At 30.4% G+C, this 19049-nt stretch overlaps 1 protein-coding gene across 1 annotated transcript in view; it reads right to left on the bottom strand.

Moving 5' to 3' along the window:
* LOC149180890 (very-long-chain aldehyde decarbonylase GL1-1-like) overlaps nucleotides 1–15460 on the bottom strand; it is a 95324-nt gene extending 79864 nt beyond the window's left edge. The window contains exon 1 of the mRNA XM_089416354.1: nucleotides 15233–15460. Within this exon, the coding sequence (XP_089272480.1) occupies nucleotides 15233–15280 (48 nt within the window). The 5' untranslated portion in view covers nucleotides 15281–15460. The remainder of the gene's footprint in view (nucleotides 1–15232) is intronic.
* Nucleotides 15461–19049: the final 3589 nt, after the last annotated feature.

Genomic DNA, 19049 nt, shown 5'->3' with positions numbered 1-19049 from the left:
TAGAGTGAAGAAGCTTCGACGCAGAGAGTTTAGAATGGAACACCTCTGCAAGCAAGGAACTATGGTCTGAGAACGAGGTAGAGCCAAGAGAGGTGGTAGAGGGCCTGGGCATCCACCTCTTCCTCCCTGGCATGGCCAAGGGGAAGAACAATTTGACAAGGATATACCACTACACATTCGTCGCTTAGTAGCTTCCATGGAGATGCAAGAGCGTAAGCACATTGGCAATGACCACTACACAGTTAGAAACTTGTTGGATTGCCAACACTAGAATCAGGAAGAGGCTCGACAAAAGGAATAACTTTGAATTGAAACTTAGGCCAATTCCAATTTGATCCACACTGGCATTGCCTTGAGGAAATTATCTAGGATGATGGGGATAACTTTTCTCGACACTCCCCCTCCCCTCCCCCCGCCCCTCCGACTCCAACATCCACCAACTCATCAGAAAGCTCTAAAGTTGAAGATTCTTCTCTACATGCAGCCACTCTATCCAACCCTGATCCTCCAGAAACTCAGTAAACGCAACAAGGGGTTGTTGGCAATGGTGGCTCCCCAAATCGCAAGAGGTCAGAGCTCGAGGAGGGCAATCATATTTGCTCTACATAGGCTATCAAAGGAGAAACCTCTCAGCAGGGGCTAGACTTCTATACTAGCATAATGATGGTTAAATGGGAGTGCCGTCCATGGCTACCTTAAGGATACGTCAGCCCCTTCCAATACATTCACCAGCAGAACCAAACAAGCAAGGACAAGGACAAGCATGATCAAGCTTAAAAGGATCAAGCTCAAAGCAACCAACCCTAGCATTATCAAGCCAAAGCTCAGATTCACTAGGCTTCTTCACTACTTCTAGGAAAGGCTCAGTCAGCCTTTGCCTTCTCTTAGTTTTCATAGTTATTTTTGTCATCCCAGTTATCTTGTTATCTACAATTTCTATTTTGTCACAGTCTTGTATTGTTTTAAATTGATCTCAAAACTCTCTGAGGTACCATTTGGTTTCCCTCTGCTGGGCAGATGGTCTCTCCCAAGACCACTTCAGGATAGGATAGCTATTTTGAAGACAGTTCTTCATCGTGAACATAAGCTTCTCAAGTTCATCCCTGCTTGTATTTATGTAAATTTTTAGTGCTATAAAGATAGTATCTTGCCTAAAATAAACATTTTAAAGAATAAGGTTAAAGAATAATAGCTTGAATTGTAATTAATGGTTTAATTCCCTCTCCACTTAGGTTTCTATTTTCCACATACATGTTGTGTAGCAAAAATTTGAACATATTGAAAATGGTGACCAGTAATTCCTATAAGTCAAAAGAGTCACAAAAAATTGAATATATTAATATTGAGACAAATAGTAGAATAGTTGTAATTCAATCCAAATCTTATCCATAATAATCTTCTGAAATACAAATTCAATAATTACCATTAAAAAAATACATTCCAAAATATAAAATATAAAAGTTATAATTTAAAAATATATATATTATTATTTATAAATATTAACTTTAAAAATAAAAATATTCTAATATATATAAAATTTATATAATATTTAAAAACATCAAACAATTAAATAAAAATAAATATATATACTTTCTTTGCATACTTTCATAAATAAATATGTATACTTTCTTTGCATACTTTCATATGACTCAAGCGTATACGTGAATTAACATTGCAAAATATATGCATATCACCAAAATTGGATATTTAGACAATGTTATCTAAAAGATGTAAATCAATTATCACAAATATATATATACAATTAAACATATTATATTTAAAATACTTTTGCCTATTCATTTTTTTTCTTTCTTTTACAGGTCTATATGACTTAATATGGCTGAATATACTATATTTTAAAAGTTAAGATAATTAATATGGCTAAATATACTATATTTTAAAAATTAGATATTTTAACAGTTTTATAGAACGAAACCTATTATATCTAAAAATATTTTTTTCCTTTTACTCTCATATGTATATATGAATTAAAATAACTAAATATATCTATATTATAAATATTAAGTATCTTATAATGATATTAATTAATTGCTATAAGAAATTAAAGGATGTTAATTAATTGCTGTAAGAGATTCATAGATAAGAAAACATATTATATTTAAAATAATTTATAATTTTTACAATCATGTATTTTTATATTAAAAATGATAATAATAAAAAATTATTTAAATTTTTATTTATTTATTATTAGTGGTTTTGGAATTTCATGGTGTAAAATAGTTTATTTGTTTAATGTTTTAAATAATGATTTTATCAAATATTAAAGACCATTTAGACGATAAAATTTCAAAAACAACTAACAATACAATTTAAGTTTCCAATCACTTAAATATTTATTTAATAAAATTAAAATTAAAAAATTAAAATATACCAATTCCAATGGATTATAATACTAAGATTAAAAACTCAAATGAATATACTGGCAGTTTTATAATGCAAGGCTCAAAGCCAAATGAAAATGTGTGGCAGGTTGCGTTGCCCTCATCAAATGAAAAGCCTGAGATCTGGCACATTATTCTTAGGATTGGAGTGGTTTTGTTCTTGATTTGATTGATTTTGAACCTTAATACACTATTGCCAATTACAGAAGCTAGGATCTCTATGAGATGCTTATGTTACAAAATTAATAATGTAGAAGTTTAAAAAGTGGAAGCAGATGAATGAATGTATTTCATGTTCTGTCTAAAGCCAAAGGAGGTTAACTTTCTAATAAATAGGGTGGTTTTGTATTAAAGTTCTAAATGAGTACCAAATGTCATAACCTGGTTCAGCATTATGAAAATGCTTTATTAAACAAAATTTAACACTTCTTCTAAGTAATTTTATTTATGAATTAATAACACAGTGATATTTGAAATAATTAAAATAACTAAATAGCGTGTGTATAGTATTAATCTCTATTAAGAAAATGTCAATGATCAAAGGTGTGAGGTAATGTTAGTGAGTAGCTCACTTTTTCGTCCTTGCATGTCTAGCTTGATGTTGAACGAAAGTTCAATAGTTACACTTTTTACCACTGTAGAGTTAAAAGTATTAATTTTGTTATGGATAATTTTGAAAAATCCCCCAAGATAATATTTTGTGTTATTTTAAATGTAACTACTTCATCTATTCTTATTATTGATGTAAGTTTAATCTATGTTATTTTAAATGTAACCATAATTTTTACTCTACTTATAAATAACATGGAATATAAAAGTTAGCCATAATTTTTACTCTACTCATAAATAATAACATGGAATATAGAAGTAAGTCTTTCTTGATATATGAGGTTTATTTTTGGAAATAGAAGAAGTCTTTATTGATATATGATGTTTATTTTTGGAAGTACATAATATTTTATAGGTAAAAAAATTGGTCAAAATTGATCTATAAATATAAAAGTAAGTTTTTATTGATATATGATATTTATTTTTGTTTTAATATGATATCTATTTTTGAAAGTGCACAATATTTTATTGGTGAAAAAATTGGCCAAAATTGATGTACAAATTTCTAAGAAAAAAATGAGGTAGTTGTTTCTCTCGAAAAAAGTAAGGTATTTCACAATGTGGCTCTCTATGAATAAATGTTTTTAAAAAACCATAAACACTAACTAGTAAAATGAAAGAGAAAATATCAGTACATGTAAAATGAAAGAGGAAATATCAGTACATGTAAACTATGTGGCTCACACATTGAAATGAAAGAGAAAATATCATTGAATGCAAGGTATCTAGCTCACACACTGAGGGAGCCTCGAGTTATAAGTTAACTTTTCTTATTATTAATTAAATTATCCTAACTAAGTTACAAGTTAACTTTTCTTATTATTAGTTAAATTACCCTAATTAAGTGATAAGTATTTATGCGGCATCTTTAATGTGTAGATGATTTTATCTTTATTGTTAAATATGTTTTTGGTTTGCAAGAGTATTTATTTTTGTAAAAGGGTGGGGATGCGAGTCAATATTAGCAAAACGAAAGTAGTGGTTTCCTCTAACAAAAGAAAACATAACCAACATAACTTCTACTTTGAAGGCAACACTCTGGAAGAAGTTGCGGATTACAAATACCTCGAAATTGACTTCAATTGAAATCTAAGTTGGGACGGTTGTAGAAAGAAAAGAACTTTGGAGTGTTGGAAAGCATTTTATACTTTTCAAGATAGGTGTAGAGAGATAGAGTTATGGGATTGGAAAACCACTCAAACTCTTTTTGGGCTTATAGTGATTATGATGATTCTCTACGATTGTGAACTAGAAAACCACTCAAACTCTTTTTGGGCTTTTAGTGATTTTGATGATTTTGTACAGTTGTGAACTGTGACCCACAGTCTCTACGGTTGTGAACTAGAAAACCACTCAAACTCTTTTTGGGCTTTTAGTGATTTTGATGATTTTGTATAGTTGTGAACTGTGAGCCACAGTACATCTGGCATAGTGGAAACAAATTGAGAAAATTCACAAACACTTGATTACAAACAAATTCAAAATTAAGTGTAGTCCTTATGCTATCTTGTTAAGTGAAATGGGGGTGGCTCCTATCTGAAGCAATTGCTATGCTCCGAGTCATAAGGTATTTAAAAAAAAATGGGCAAATGGAAGAGGGCAGATGGCCTAAGGTTGTCTTTAATGACATATTGCTCAAAATAAAGAAGACTTGGATGCTGCAAAATAACAAATGGTTTAGTATATGGGATATTTTCTTGAACATGTGTCCCACAAAGAGTAAAGAGATAAAAGCTTTTGTTGTGGATAAGTTCTGAAAGCGTATTTGGGATAAAGATTTAGGGAGAAAGAAAAAGTATTATATTGAAGAGTTTAATCATGCCCATAATCATCAACAAAAAGCATACATAGGGGCCAATATTTCTTGGAGAGCCAAAAATTTTATTGCTTGGTTAAGGACTAATTCTCATCAACTTCGTTATGAAACAGGGTGCTGGAAAAGGCCAAAAGAAGTGTGGGAAGGAAAAGTATGTATTTTTTGTTCTTCCGAAAAAGTGGAAACAAAAAAGAATTCCATTTTAGAATGTGAGGTCTTCAAAGACAGAAGAGAAACTTATGCAGATATTCTAGCAGCTAGCTCTTAGGATAATTTATTCAGCGAGGGGTTTGTCAAGAAGCTAGGAGCGTTTATTGTGAGGCTTCACAAGAAAAGGGTTGAATACAAGAATCAAACAGCGAAGCAATCGGTCTCATAGACTATATTTAGCCTCATGGACGTTAAAATAATTTCTTTCTTTCTTATTAATTAAATTATCATTACTAAATGATAAGAATGTATAGTGCACCCGGATGTGGGTGTATCCCAAGAACATTAATGGTCACCATTAGGATTGCTGGTGCAAGGACTTGCCAGGCGGTGAAATGCGCTCTAATCGAGGCCCATCTCAGACGAAACCTGGCCAGCGTGCATGTTGCAATAAATGGTCCCTCATGTTGAGAGTTGGAAACATCTGAAATTTGAATGGCGCCTCCTGAACCTTCAGTTCATCCCCTGTTCCTTAGCTATTGTCCGCCGCAGGCTGAATTTTCTTGTAGCAGAACAACTACAGGGAGACGATACTGGCACCTCTGTTGCATTGATCTCAGAAATGGGCACCATTTCTCCCACTCCAAGCACTTCCCTGTAAATCCTGCTCAGGAGCCCTGTCTTCACAACCAGTCATCCCTCCCGACCGCTTATCCAGCTGATTTGCTCTCCAACCTCACTGGTATGGTCCGTCACCGCATGAGGAGTCGCCGAGGAGGAACTCGAGGTGGCAGCGCTCGCCCTCAGGCAGCGCAGAGCTCAACTCCCCCCTCTCCCCCTCAGCACCAGGAAAACTCGCCTCCCCCCAGGTCACCGCATAGACATTATCCCCATACGCACAGCGGACGGGGGGCAAGGGTCAGCCTCAATGGCTTTGCATAGCGATTTTAGGCTCCATTCTGCAATTTCTCAGCTGCGTCCTGGCCCTGTCCCTCATGCTACCCAATTCAGGTTCCAAAGCCGTCTGAATAGACCCATTATAACTGCCAATGTGACTATCATCTTCACTGAAGAAGATGAGCTGAACAGTGAACAAGCGAGAAATTCTGAAGAGCACTCACAGGAGGTGAGAATTCCGGAAATGGGAAGGGGTTCTGAGAAAAATTCGAAGGATGATGGCGAGGGCGCAAGTCATAGCAGAATGCATGGAGGAGAAGCTCACGCAGGTGACATTCAGCGGGCTGGTGGCAGCTCTGCAGGAGTTGCTTTGACGGTGGGGTTCGCTGGCAGTTCAAGCGGCACCCAACATGCAGGGGGGCCTCCAGGTGGTGCTGAGAAGGGCGATGTGGCGGAGAAAGATGAAGAATGGGACCAGTATGCCTGCCTTATGGTCGAGGAGACACCTGACGAGGATGACAACAAATGACGCCATGTGGCATCCGTCGCCACCCACGAGCCAGCTCTGCCTTCCGCTGATGACGGGTTGGTCCAGTCATTTGATGTTTTTGCTGTTTGTTTGTCTGATCAATGGTTTTGTTGTTCTGTTGTCGAGTCCAGTGGTGCTGAGTTGTATCTTTTTCTGGGATCCAAGTCCGAAGTATGGGTGTCCGTTGATGACAGTTCAGGGTTATATGTTTGCTATTTTTGCAATGTCAAACTGGTTTCCCCAATCTGGGGCAGTTTCGACTGTTTTGATGAACTCTAGCAACAAAGGTTGAGGCGGGGCCTCAGTGTAATTATATTTTTTGTTTTTATTAATAGAATTAGTCTTACCCAAAAAAAAAAAAGAAGAAGATAAGAATGTATAGTGCATCCTTACCACCATGTATTTTTCTAAGGCAAGTTAGTGATCATCCCAATGTCAAAATTCAAGAGAGAGCTTTAGCAAATCTCTATCATTTTCAAAGCTTGTGAACTTTCCAATGTCAAAATTAAAAAGATAATGTTAACAAATCTCCATCATTGCAAGAAAATCATTTCCATGTTCTTAGAAGGGAAGGTAGAGCGTATTAATCTTTCACCTACCTATAAGTCTCCCATAATGTCTATAATGTCTATATGTCTATGTAGATCAGCTGAGGCAAACATGTTGTTCTACAAGTAGTTAAAAAACCAATGGAAGGATACTTTAATACAATTCTCTTAAAGAAAGGTTCAACAAGTTTAAGATGACCAGTAGATTCATTACATATCCTCATGGTGGGAGATCTTGGTGTGTGCATTACACAACTTGATGGAAGATAATCTCCTTAATATATTGAAGAGGTTGGTGGATCGAATCATTTATGGAATATATAAAGATTGTTATATTGTAAATTATTGATTTTTATGACTATTTTATGCTGGTTTTTTTAATGCAATAACTATGCACTCTTATTTAAAAAAAAGAAGAAGGAGATTGATTGTATATTTATAGCAATGATTTAATTGGATTTCGCTGTTAATTAATAAATTGGTAGCCATTATTATGATTAAGTTGACTTTTTTATAAATACAACAACTAATGCATGTCTACCATTAATTTATAAAATTAGTTACCATTTTCTATCACTTACTTATGGAAATTTGTGGATTTTCTTATTTATATTTTTGAAAGTTATAATAAATTGTCCATAAAATGTTGATTAAAAAAATGTTAATTTTAAGATGATAAAGATTTATTTTTATTTTTCTTGAAGTAACAACAACTATCATAATTTAGTTGTTATGCTCAAATATAAATTTACTCATTATCATTATTTAAAGAAAATCATAGCCAATAAAATCATTTGTTAATAGTTCATAATGAAGTAGTCTCTTACTATTCTAAATATTTCTACTAAATCACTTATACACCACTCTAAGGGGAAAACTTCAACTCATGTCACATCCCTATGAGTCCTCAATGCCAAACGTCTTAACCATAAATATGTTGTCTTACATTTTAGAAAAATGAGCTCTTAACACTCATCTATGATAATCATTAAAATCCTCTCTAATATAATCATGTACTTTTAATATTATATAAAATTAACTTTATACTTAAAATTATATCAAAGTTTTCTAATATAATCATGTACTTTTAATAATATATAAATTTAACTTTATACTTAAAATTATACCAAAGTACGACTAAATCAATCAGATTTAAAAAATGTAAAATTATTCTAACCTTAAAAATATTTAGATAAACAAATATAATATTATAAAATTAAAAAAAAAATCTAAATCCATTTATAAATAAAAATATAAAAATAATGTATATTGATATTTATAATATATAATTAAAAAATAATATATATATTGATATTTATAATATAATCATATATATATAATTAAAAAAATGATAATTTTGAGAAAAGTTATAAATTTTAAATTTTAAAAATTTAAAATAAAAATTATTTAAGTAAAATTTGCTTTAAATAATTAAAAAAATTCCATTTAAAAAATTTAAGATCTGTCATCACTGCTATAATAGATATATTTAGATATTTGGCGCTTAATTATTCAAGTAAAATTTGCTTTAAATAATTAAAAATTTTCCATTTAAAAAATTTAAGATCCGTCGCCACTGTTATAATAGATATATTTAGATATACGGCGCTTTAATAGGAGTCTTAAAAGCTTTACATACTTGATAGGGTATTCAACAATATATATATATATATATATATATAGATGTTCAGCAGTTTAAAAAACTGTTCATGACATCTGCAAAGTAAATTTTTTTATTTTTTATAAAAATGTATCTTTAGTTTCATAAATGTATAAATTATCACTTTTTAATTTTAAAAATTTAGATACAAATTAAATCTATTTAAAAAAAAAAATAAAAATTATATCTAGGTGATAGATTTGATGTAAAATATAACTGTATTATGATATTTAGTATTGTCAAATTTGTTAAGATATTTAAATAAGGTTATAATAAAAAGATTTATGAATATATTCAATATTATTAGAGATTTCTGAAATAATACTGTGTAATATAGTGACCAATCACTATAGTACATAATGTTATTTGGGAAATCTCTAAAAATATAATTAACTGTTGAAATCTCTAATAACATATTCAACAGGAGATTTTCCAAATAGCAGTGTGTAACATAGTGACAGATCACTATATTACATAGTGTTATTCTAGAAATTTCTAACCGTATAGTTAACGGTTAATTATGAAATTCTCCTATCACTAACATATTCAACAGTTTGAAAAAAAACTGTTAAAATTAGGAAAAGTAAAAAATTCAGAAACATGAAGAAAAACTGCTATGACATATATTTATTTAATAAAATATATATTTATTTAAATTTACTTAAATATTTATTTAATATATATATATATATATATATATTTTTTTTTTTTTTCAGAGAAAAAAGCATCATGTATTATATTGAGGCAATATAAAAACCAGCATGGGATACAAAAAAGTGGCATGTGAGGACACATTCCAAGTCATTTGAGAATCAGCAGAAAACAGATGTCCGAGCAAACCTCATATAGCAGGAAGGATAAAGCATATGCAGTCATATGTACAGCATGTTCAGGGGAAACATATGAATAAATGCACAAAAAGAAAGCTGGGGAAGACATATTCCAAGAACAATCTGGGGAACACATTGACCAATGTTACCAAAAAGCAGAACCATAGAAATGAAGCAATCCCGTGCTAATATATATATATATATATATAAATAAATATACCTAATAGATTTTAATGCTAATATTAAAAACTCAAATATATATATATATATATAATACTATATACCAAATTCGAATAAATATACCTAATGGATTTTAATGCTAATATTAAAAACTCAAATGAATATACTGGCAGTCTTATAATACAAGGCTCAAAGCCAAATTAAAATGTGTGGCAGGTTGCGTTGCCCTCATCAAATGAAAAGCCTGAGATCTGGCACATTATTCTTAGGATTGGAGTGGATTTGATTTTGAAACTTAATACACTATTGCCCATTACCGAAGCTAGGATCTCTATGAGATGCTTATGTTACAAAATTAATAATGTAGAAGTTTAAAAAGTGGAAGCAGATAAATGTATTTCATGTTCTGTTAACTTTCTAATAAATATGGTGGTTTTGTATTTAAGTTCTAAATGAGTACTAAATATCATAACCTGGTTCAGCTAAGTAATTTTATTTATGAATTAATAACACAGTGATATTTGAAATAATTAAAATAACTAAATAGCGTGTGTATTGTATTAATCTCTATTAAGAAAATGTCAATGATCAAAGATGTGAGGTAATGTTAGTGAGTAGCTCACTTTTTCGTCCTTACATGTCTAGCTTGATGGTGAACGAAAGTTCAATAGTTACACTTTTACCAATAGAATCTCTTCATTAACCTCGTTCAAGTAAGAATTTTAGATTATAAAAAGGTAACATTTCTTTTCAAAAAAATATTAATTTTGTTAGGGATAATTTTAAAAAATTTCCCAAAGATAATATCTTTGTGTTATTTTAAAGGTAATAACATCTATTCTTATTATTGATGTAAGTCTAATTTTTGTAGCCCCAAGAGTTAGCTCAATCAGTCAAATCAAGTGCCTCGTCAATGGGAGGTCACAGGGTAGCTCTTGGGGTTAGGTCAGTAAATAGGCGGAGGGGTGTTGGGTGGTAAGTGAAAAAAAAAAGTCTAATTTTTGTTATTTTAAATGTAACCATAATTTTTACTCTACTTATAAATAACATGGAATATAGAAGTAAATCTTTTTGTTATTTTAAATGTAACCATAATTTTTACTCTACTTATAAATAACATGGAATATAGAAGTAAATATTTAAATATAATCGTAATTTTTACTTTACTTACAAATAATATGGAATATAGAAGTAAGTTTTTATTGATCTATAATGTTTATTTTTAGAAGTGTATAATATTTTATAAGTAAAAAAATTGATTAAAATTGATGTACAGATATAAAAGTAAGTTTTTTTATTGATATATGATATTTATTTTTGAAAGTGCATAATATTTTATTGGTAAAAAAATTGGTCAAAATTGATGTACAAATTTTTAAGAAAAAAATGAGTTAGTTATTTCTCTCGAAAAAAGTAAGGTATTTCGCAATATGGCTCTCTATAAATAAATAAATGTTTTTAAAGAATCATAAACACTAATTAGTAAAATGAAAGAGAAAATATCAGTACATGTAAAATGAAAGAGGAAATATGAGTACATGTAAAGTATGTGGCTCACACATTGAAATGAAAGAGCAAATATCATTGAATGTAAGGTATCTAGCTCACACATTGAGCGAGGCTCGAGTTACAAGTTAACTTTTCTTATTATCAATTAAATTATCCTAACTAAGTGATAAGTATTTATGGCCCATCTTTACTGTGTATTTTATTATTATATGTTGATTTTTCTTATTGTGTAGATGATTTTATTTTCTCTTGAGTATTTTTGTAAAAGGGTGGGATGCAAGTCAATATTAGCAAAACAAAAATAGTGGTTTTTTCTAAAAAAAGAAAACATAACCAGCATAACTTCTACTTTGAAGGCAACACTCTAGAAGAAGTTGCGGATTACAAATACCTCGGAAGTGACTTCTATGGAAATCTAAGTTAGGACGGTTGTAGAAAGAAAAGAACTTTGGAGTGTTGGAAAGCATTTTATGCTTTTCAAAATAGGTGTAGACAGGTAGAGTTATGGGACTTGAAAACCACTCAAACTCTTTTTGGGATTTTAGTGACTCTCGTGATTCTCTACGGTTGTCAACTAGAAAACCACTCAAACTTGGCTTTTAGTGATTCTGATGATTCTCTACAGTTGTGAACTATGAGCAAGCAATACATCCAACTTGCAGTGGAAACAAATTGAGAAAATTCGCAAGCACTTGATTACAAACAAATTCAAAATTACAAGTGTAGTTCCTTATGCTATCTTGTTAAGTGAAATTGGGGTGGCTCCTATTGAAGCAATTACTATGTTGCCAGTCATAAGGTATTTAAAAAAAATTGAGCAAATGGAAGAGGGAGGTTGTCTTTAATGGCATATTGTGCAAAATAAAGAAGACTTGGATGGGGCAAAATAATAAATGGTTTAGTATATGGGATATTTTCTTGAACATGTGTCCCACAAACAGTAAAGAGATAAAAGCTTTTGTTGTGGATAAGTTCTGAAAGCATACTTGGGATAAGGAGTTAGGGAGAAAGAAAAAGTACTATAAGTTCTGAAAGCATACTTGGGATAAAGAGCTAGGGAGAAAGAAACAGTACTATATTGAAGAGTTTAATCCTGCCCATAATCATCAACAAAAAGCATACATAGGAATCAATATTTCTTGGAGAGCCAAAAATTTTATTGCTCAGTTAAGGACTAATTCTCATAAACTTCGTTGTGAAATAGGGTGCTCGAAAATGCCAAAAGAAGTGTGGGAAGGAAGGGTATGTATTTTTTGTTCTTCGAAAAAGTGGAAACGGAAAAGAATTTCATTTTAGAATGTGAGGTCTTCAAAGACAAAAGGGAAAATTATGCAGATATTCTGGCAACTAGCTCTTAGGATAATTTATTCAGCTAGGGGTTTGTCGACAAACTCGAAGCGTTTATTGTGAGGCTTCACAAGAAAATAGTTGAATACAAAAATCAGATGGCAAAGCAATCTCTCAGAAACTTTAAAATAATTTCTTTCTTTCTTATTAATTAAATTATCATTACTAAATAATAAAAATGTATAATGCATCCTTACCACTATGCATTTTTATAAAACAAATTCGTGATCATCCCAATGTCAAAATTCAAGGGAGAACTTTAGCGAATCTCTATCATTTTCAAAGTGTGTGAACTTTCCAATGTCAAAATTGAAAAGAGAATGTTAACAAATCTCCAAATCATTTTCTTGTTCTTAGAAGGGAAAGTAGAGCGTATTAATCTCTCATCTAGCTATAAATCTCCCAGAATGTGTATGTGTCTATGTAGATCAGCTGAGGCAAACATGTTGTTCAAGTAGTTAAAAAACCAATGGAAAGATACTATAATACAATTCTCATAAAGAAAGGTTCAACAAGTTTACGATGACCAGTAGATTCATTACATATGGTGATGGTGGGAGATCTTGGTATGTGCATTACACAACTTGATGGAAGATAATCTCCTTAATATATTGAAGAGGTGGGTGGATCAAATCATTGATGGAATATATAAAGATGGCTATATCATAAAATATTGATTTTTATGACTATTTCATGTTGGTTTTTTTTAAATGCAATAATTATGCATTTTTATTTAAAAAAAATGGTGATTGATTGTATATTTATAGCACTGATTTAATTGGATTCAGTTGTTAATTAATAAATTGGTAGCCGTTATCAAGATTAAGTGGACCTTTTTATAAATACAACAACTAATGCATGTCTACCATAAATTTATAAAATTAGTTATTATTTTTTAGATACTATTTTCTACTACTTACTTATGGAAATTTATGGATTTTCTTATTTATATTTTTAAGGTTATAATAAATTGTTCATAAAATGTTGATTAAAAAAAATGTTAATTTTAAAATGATAAAGATTTATTTTTATTTTTCTTGAAGTAACTAATTTAGTTCGTTATGTTCAAATATAAATTTACTCATTATCATTACTTAAAGAAAATCACAGCATTATCATTACTTAAAGAAAATCACAGCCTGGAAAATCATTTGTTGATGGTTCATAATGGAATAGTCTCTTACTCATTCTATATACTTCTACTAAGTCACTAATGCACCACTCAAAAGGGGAAAGCTTCAACTCATTTCACATCCCTATGAGTTCTCAATACCAAACGTCTTTATTTCTTGGACCATAAATAAGCTCTTAATACTCATTTGTGGTAACCATTAAAACCGTCTCTAATATAATCCTCTAAATTTATATAAATTTAACTTCATACTTAAAATAATAATGATTATACTTTTAATAATATATAAATTTAACTTTATACTTAAAATTATATCAAAGTACGACTAAATCAATCAGATTTAAAAAAATTTAAAATTATTCTCACTTAAAAATATTTAGATAAATAATATAATATATATATATATATATATATAACTAAATCCATTCCTAAATAAAAATTATATATATATAATTTAAAAAACAAATATAATATTATAAAATTTAAAAAAAACCTAAATCTATTTATAATTAAAAAAATATATACTGATATTTATAATATAATTATATATATATATAAAATATTTATAATATAATAATATATATAATTAAAAGAATGATATTTTTGAGAAAAGTTATAAATTTAAAATAAAAATTATTTAAGTAAAATTTGTTTTAAATAATTAAAAAATTCCCATTTAAAAATTTAAGATCCGTCATCACTGTTATAATAGATATATTTAGATATTCGGCGCTTAATTATTCAAGTAAAATTTGCTTTAAATAATTAAAAATTTTCCATTTAAAAAATTGAAGATCCGTCACCACTGTTATAACAGATATATTTAGATATTTGGCGCTTTAAAAAAAGTCTTAAAATCTTTACATACTTGATACGGTATTCAACACTGTTATAATAGATATATTTAGATATTCAGCGGTTTAAAAAACTGTTCGTGACATCTGCAACGTAAAATATTTTATTATTTTATAAAAATATATCTTTAGTTTCCTAAATCTATAAATTATCACTTTTAAATTTTAAAAATTTAGATATAAATTAAATTCATTTAAAAATTTATAGCTGTTCGTAGAGGATAGATTTCATGTAAAATATAAATCCATTATGATATTTAGTATTGTCAAATCTCTTAAGATATTTAAATAAAGTTATAATAAAAAGATTTATGAACCTATTCAATATTGTTAGAGATTTTCTGAATAGTATTGTGTAAAATAGTGACAGATTACCCTATTAAATTGCGGAAGTTTTTAATTTAGTAATATATTCAACAGGTATTATTAGAGATTTTCGAAATAGCAATGTATAATTAATGTGACGAATCATATTGTTATTCTAGAAATGTCTAACAATATAATTAATTATATTAACTATGAAAATAATTTGAAAAAAAAAAATTGTGAAATTGACAAAACTAAAAATTTCAAATATATAATAAAAACTGTTGTGACATCTGCAATACTAAAAATTTCAGAAACGTGAAAAAAACTGCTATAACATCTACGAAAGTAAAAGATATTTCAGATATACGAAAAATGAAAAAAACTGCCATGACATCTGCAAAAGTAAAAAATTTCAGATATACGAAAAAATTAACTGAACAGGGGAAGGTATTGTCCATGCCTTGAGACCACCCAAGTTCGCCCATGGCCAAGACGATTCCATGTACATGCTGCTGAGGACTTGATGAGCACTGAACAGAGTTGCAGGAAACCCTAAACCACTCTCTGCAACTGACCAGAGTTGCACGAAACCCTAATCCACTCTCTGCAAAAATTGAACAGTCCCAAACACAATGCCACGCACAGAAACCAGAATTTATAAAATAAAATTGCGTTCCTCCTCTAATTTCCTTGAGAAGCCTTCCCGCTCGCGCAGACTGAAGTGCTGGCACACAATACTTTGTACGCAGAGGACGCTGGACATTAATGGCTTGGAATTCATTGTCATACCAAACCCTAAATGAAGTCTGGTAAGGGATTGTGACAGGAAATAAATGTTTGGAATTGCGCATTGGTTTACAATGAATTGAGATTCGGGAATTGCTGCTTTGCCAGTCCTGGCCCGGCGATTTAGTACGCATGTGGATCATATTTTTGTGAATTCAAGGAAGTAAGTAAGAGTATTCATTGATATGGAACACCAGCAGGTTTGCAGCATTCATTGACATGGAACAGCACCAGGCTCGCTGTAATCTTTTGGTCCAGAAACCGAAATGAAAAGGCGGCCCACTCGCCTACAATTTAATGAAAATGTCAAATTCCAAATGTATTTAGAGTCTTCGTATATTGATCTACGCAGCTCTCATGATTTTCCATCGGGATCATTACTCGAAAGGAAAAAATAGTCCCTTTTAAGCTGCATCAGATGAATTCTTACCGGAAGAAATTTACCAGTTCAATTCATGGCATGAAATGAATTCATTATATGTTTCCCATGGCTTGCACCTGTATGGTTATTGATTACCAAGACCTAAAATATTTTTTGCTCCAACATTACAATCTTTTTAATAATAATGGTGGAATTTGGTTTCAATCAATAACAAACTTCTTGAATTTGGTAATTTGGTTTCATTAATAATAATTGTGGAATTTGGTTTCAATAAATAACAAACTTCTTAAATTTGGTTTCAATCAATATCACACTTTTTAAGGCGTACATTTTCAGGGCATACATGAGTGATATGATTTTTTGATTAGCCACTAATTGTGCAGTTTGGTATGAAGTATTATATAAAGTGGTATATGTTTTTGTGGTTAGATAGTTATTGATTAAGCATGCATAAAATAACAAATATCTTTAATATTATCTTTAATATTGATTATGAAATTTAGTTTTTTTTATAGTTATTAAATTTCAATCTCTTTAATAATAATTGTGGAATTTGGTTTCAATTAATATCAAATTTGTGGAATTTTGTTTCAATCAATATCACACTTTTAACGCTTACATGTATGATATGATCTTTTGATTAGCATTACTGTGTAATTTGGTATAAATTATTATATAAAATGGTATATGTATTTGGTGATATTTCATGTTTTTGTGGCTAGATGGTTGATCACACATACATAAAATAACAAATATCTTCAATATTGATTATGAAATTTAGTTCGATAGTTATTAAACTTCAATCTCTTTAATAATAATTGTGGAATTTGGTTTCAACCAACATCAAACTTGTGGAATTTGGTTTCAATCAATATCACACTTTTAACGCTTACATGTATGATATGACCTTTTGATTAGCCACTACCTTGTAGTTTGGTATAAATTATTATATAAAGTGGTATATGTCTTTGGTGACATTTCATGTTTTTGTGGCTAGATGGTTATTGATCACACATACATAAAATGACAAATATCTTCAATATTGATTATGAAATTTAGTTTTGATAGTTATTAAATTTCAATCTATTTAATAATAATTAATGTGGAATTTGGTTTCAATCAATATCAAATTTGTGGCATTTGGTTTCAATCAATATCACACTTTTAATGCTTACATGTATGATATGATCTTTTGATCAGCCACTACCGTGTAATTTGATATTAATTATTATATAAAGTGGTATATGCCTTTGGTGACATTTCATGTTTTTGTGGCTAGATGGTTATTGATCACACATACATAAAATAACAAATATCTTCAATATTGATTATGAAATTTAGTTTCGATGGTTATTAAACTTTTGACACAAAAGATTACATGTATGAGTTAAGAGACCAGAGATTACATGTATGAGTTAAGAGGTCAAGGTTTTAGGGTTAATTTTAATGTAAGTCTTATGGATTTAAAGGGTTAGTTGATTGATATAAGGGGTTATTTAAGTAATATAATATTTATGTTTTTTAGTATTATTTTAAATTTATCATTTTATAAAGTAAAAAAAGATAATAAATAAAAAAGAATCGGTAAATTAAAATACTTCATATTATTTTACAAAGTCAAGAATATATTATATACCATCAAGTGTTTAGAGGGAAGAAGCAAAACTTGACCTCTCACACCACATAACTCTACTGTAAATTGATCACACTAGACATATAGACCACAATACAACTATCAGTTAGGAAGCCATCAACATTTCCAAACCGAGGGCCAAAAAGAGAGGCTAGAACACAAGACATATGCCCAACGTCACCAATGCACATATACATCCATATTGGCTAACTATATACCAAAAAGTGTAAACCATCAATTAGCAAGGAAAATTCAACATTTTCTAGCATGAGGAGTAGTTGCTCGCACCTCCTATGCACACATTTTTCAACCCAAAATTATTATCCGGCGCCAACACACCTTAAGAACAAGATTCAACCATGAGAGTCGAGACTTGGGATTAAAACCAAAACTTGATAGCACACGATCACAAACCACATTTGTCGTTTTCATCCATCGGAAGGAAGAGCCATCGCATGGCCTTGAATAGACCAAAACAAGCATCAGGCAAGGCCTACAAGAAACTCAGTACCACCCCCATACATTACTCATTGTCTAAAGAGGAAATATTGGACAAGTTTCGAGCACTAGAGCCAAGAGGGTCCAATTTCTCACCCCCATCAGAATCACAAGATGTGTGGCTCTCAACGTGCATCACATGAGCCTCAATATTGTCCACACAAAACCTTAGGTTCCTCAACATTCTCTTCACATCCTCAATGGACACAAAGATATTATATTTTTCGACCTGCTTGTCCCTCAACACCAGCCCCATAAGCGTTTTCATTTGCCAGTGGAGCGTGACTGAGTTCAAATATTACTTATGCCTTCCCCGGGTGTTTCCAAGATCTAGAACCCACACTGACATGTCATCTAGTAAGTATGAGACTGAGAGAGAATGTTTCTCCTTGCCCACTTTTATCTCTATTTCATGGATCTTTTGGTGGATCTCTTGGTGAATGGCAATAAAATAATCCACCACTGGGTCGTGGGCAAAAAACTTTGCCCCACATTGGCATGGTTGACATCTTTCTCCTCCTCCCCTCCTTCTCTCCCTCTTCATGGGAGGCATTGTAGAGTCACAAGAGGATTCTTCTTTGAAAGGGTTGCTTCTACCTGCAAAAGAACACAAAAGACTGGACCGTTCCTCAACAAAACCTAGAAACCAACAAAAGATTTTGTCATAATAATACGAGATAAAAACCCTATATTTTATACATAATTATAAAATAAGTTTTTAATTATCAATTATTAATAAAATAAAACTAATAAACATTTTTATATTCATAAATACATATGATTTCAATTATTATGATTTTCCTCGGGGGGCATTAAAAGAAGAAATTGCGGCATTAAAAGAAGAAATTGCTAATTAATAAGATGGGCATGGATCTTAATGGGAGTTTTTTGTTTTTGTTTTTGTTTTTTTTTTTGAGATTTTGGGGTTGGTATTTCTCTAATTAGTCTCATTTTGTTGTATTTTAGATTTAATAGTTT

Source organism: Pinus tabuliformis, chromosome 3_2 (genome assembly GCF_031772625.1).
Source record: "Pinus tabuliformis cultivar Carrire ecotype Pingquan chromosome 3_2, CPIR1, whole genome shotgun sequence".
Lineage (NCBI taxonomy): Eukaryota > Viridiplantae > Streptophyta > Pinopsida > Pinales > Pinaceae > Pinus > Pinus tabuliformis.
This window is presented reverse-complemented; position numbering and strand designations above follow the sequence as displayed.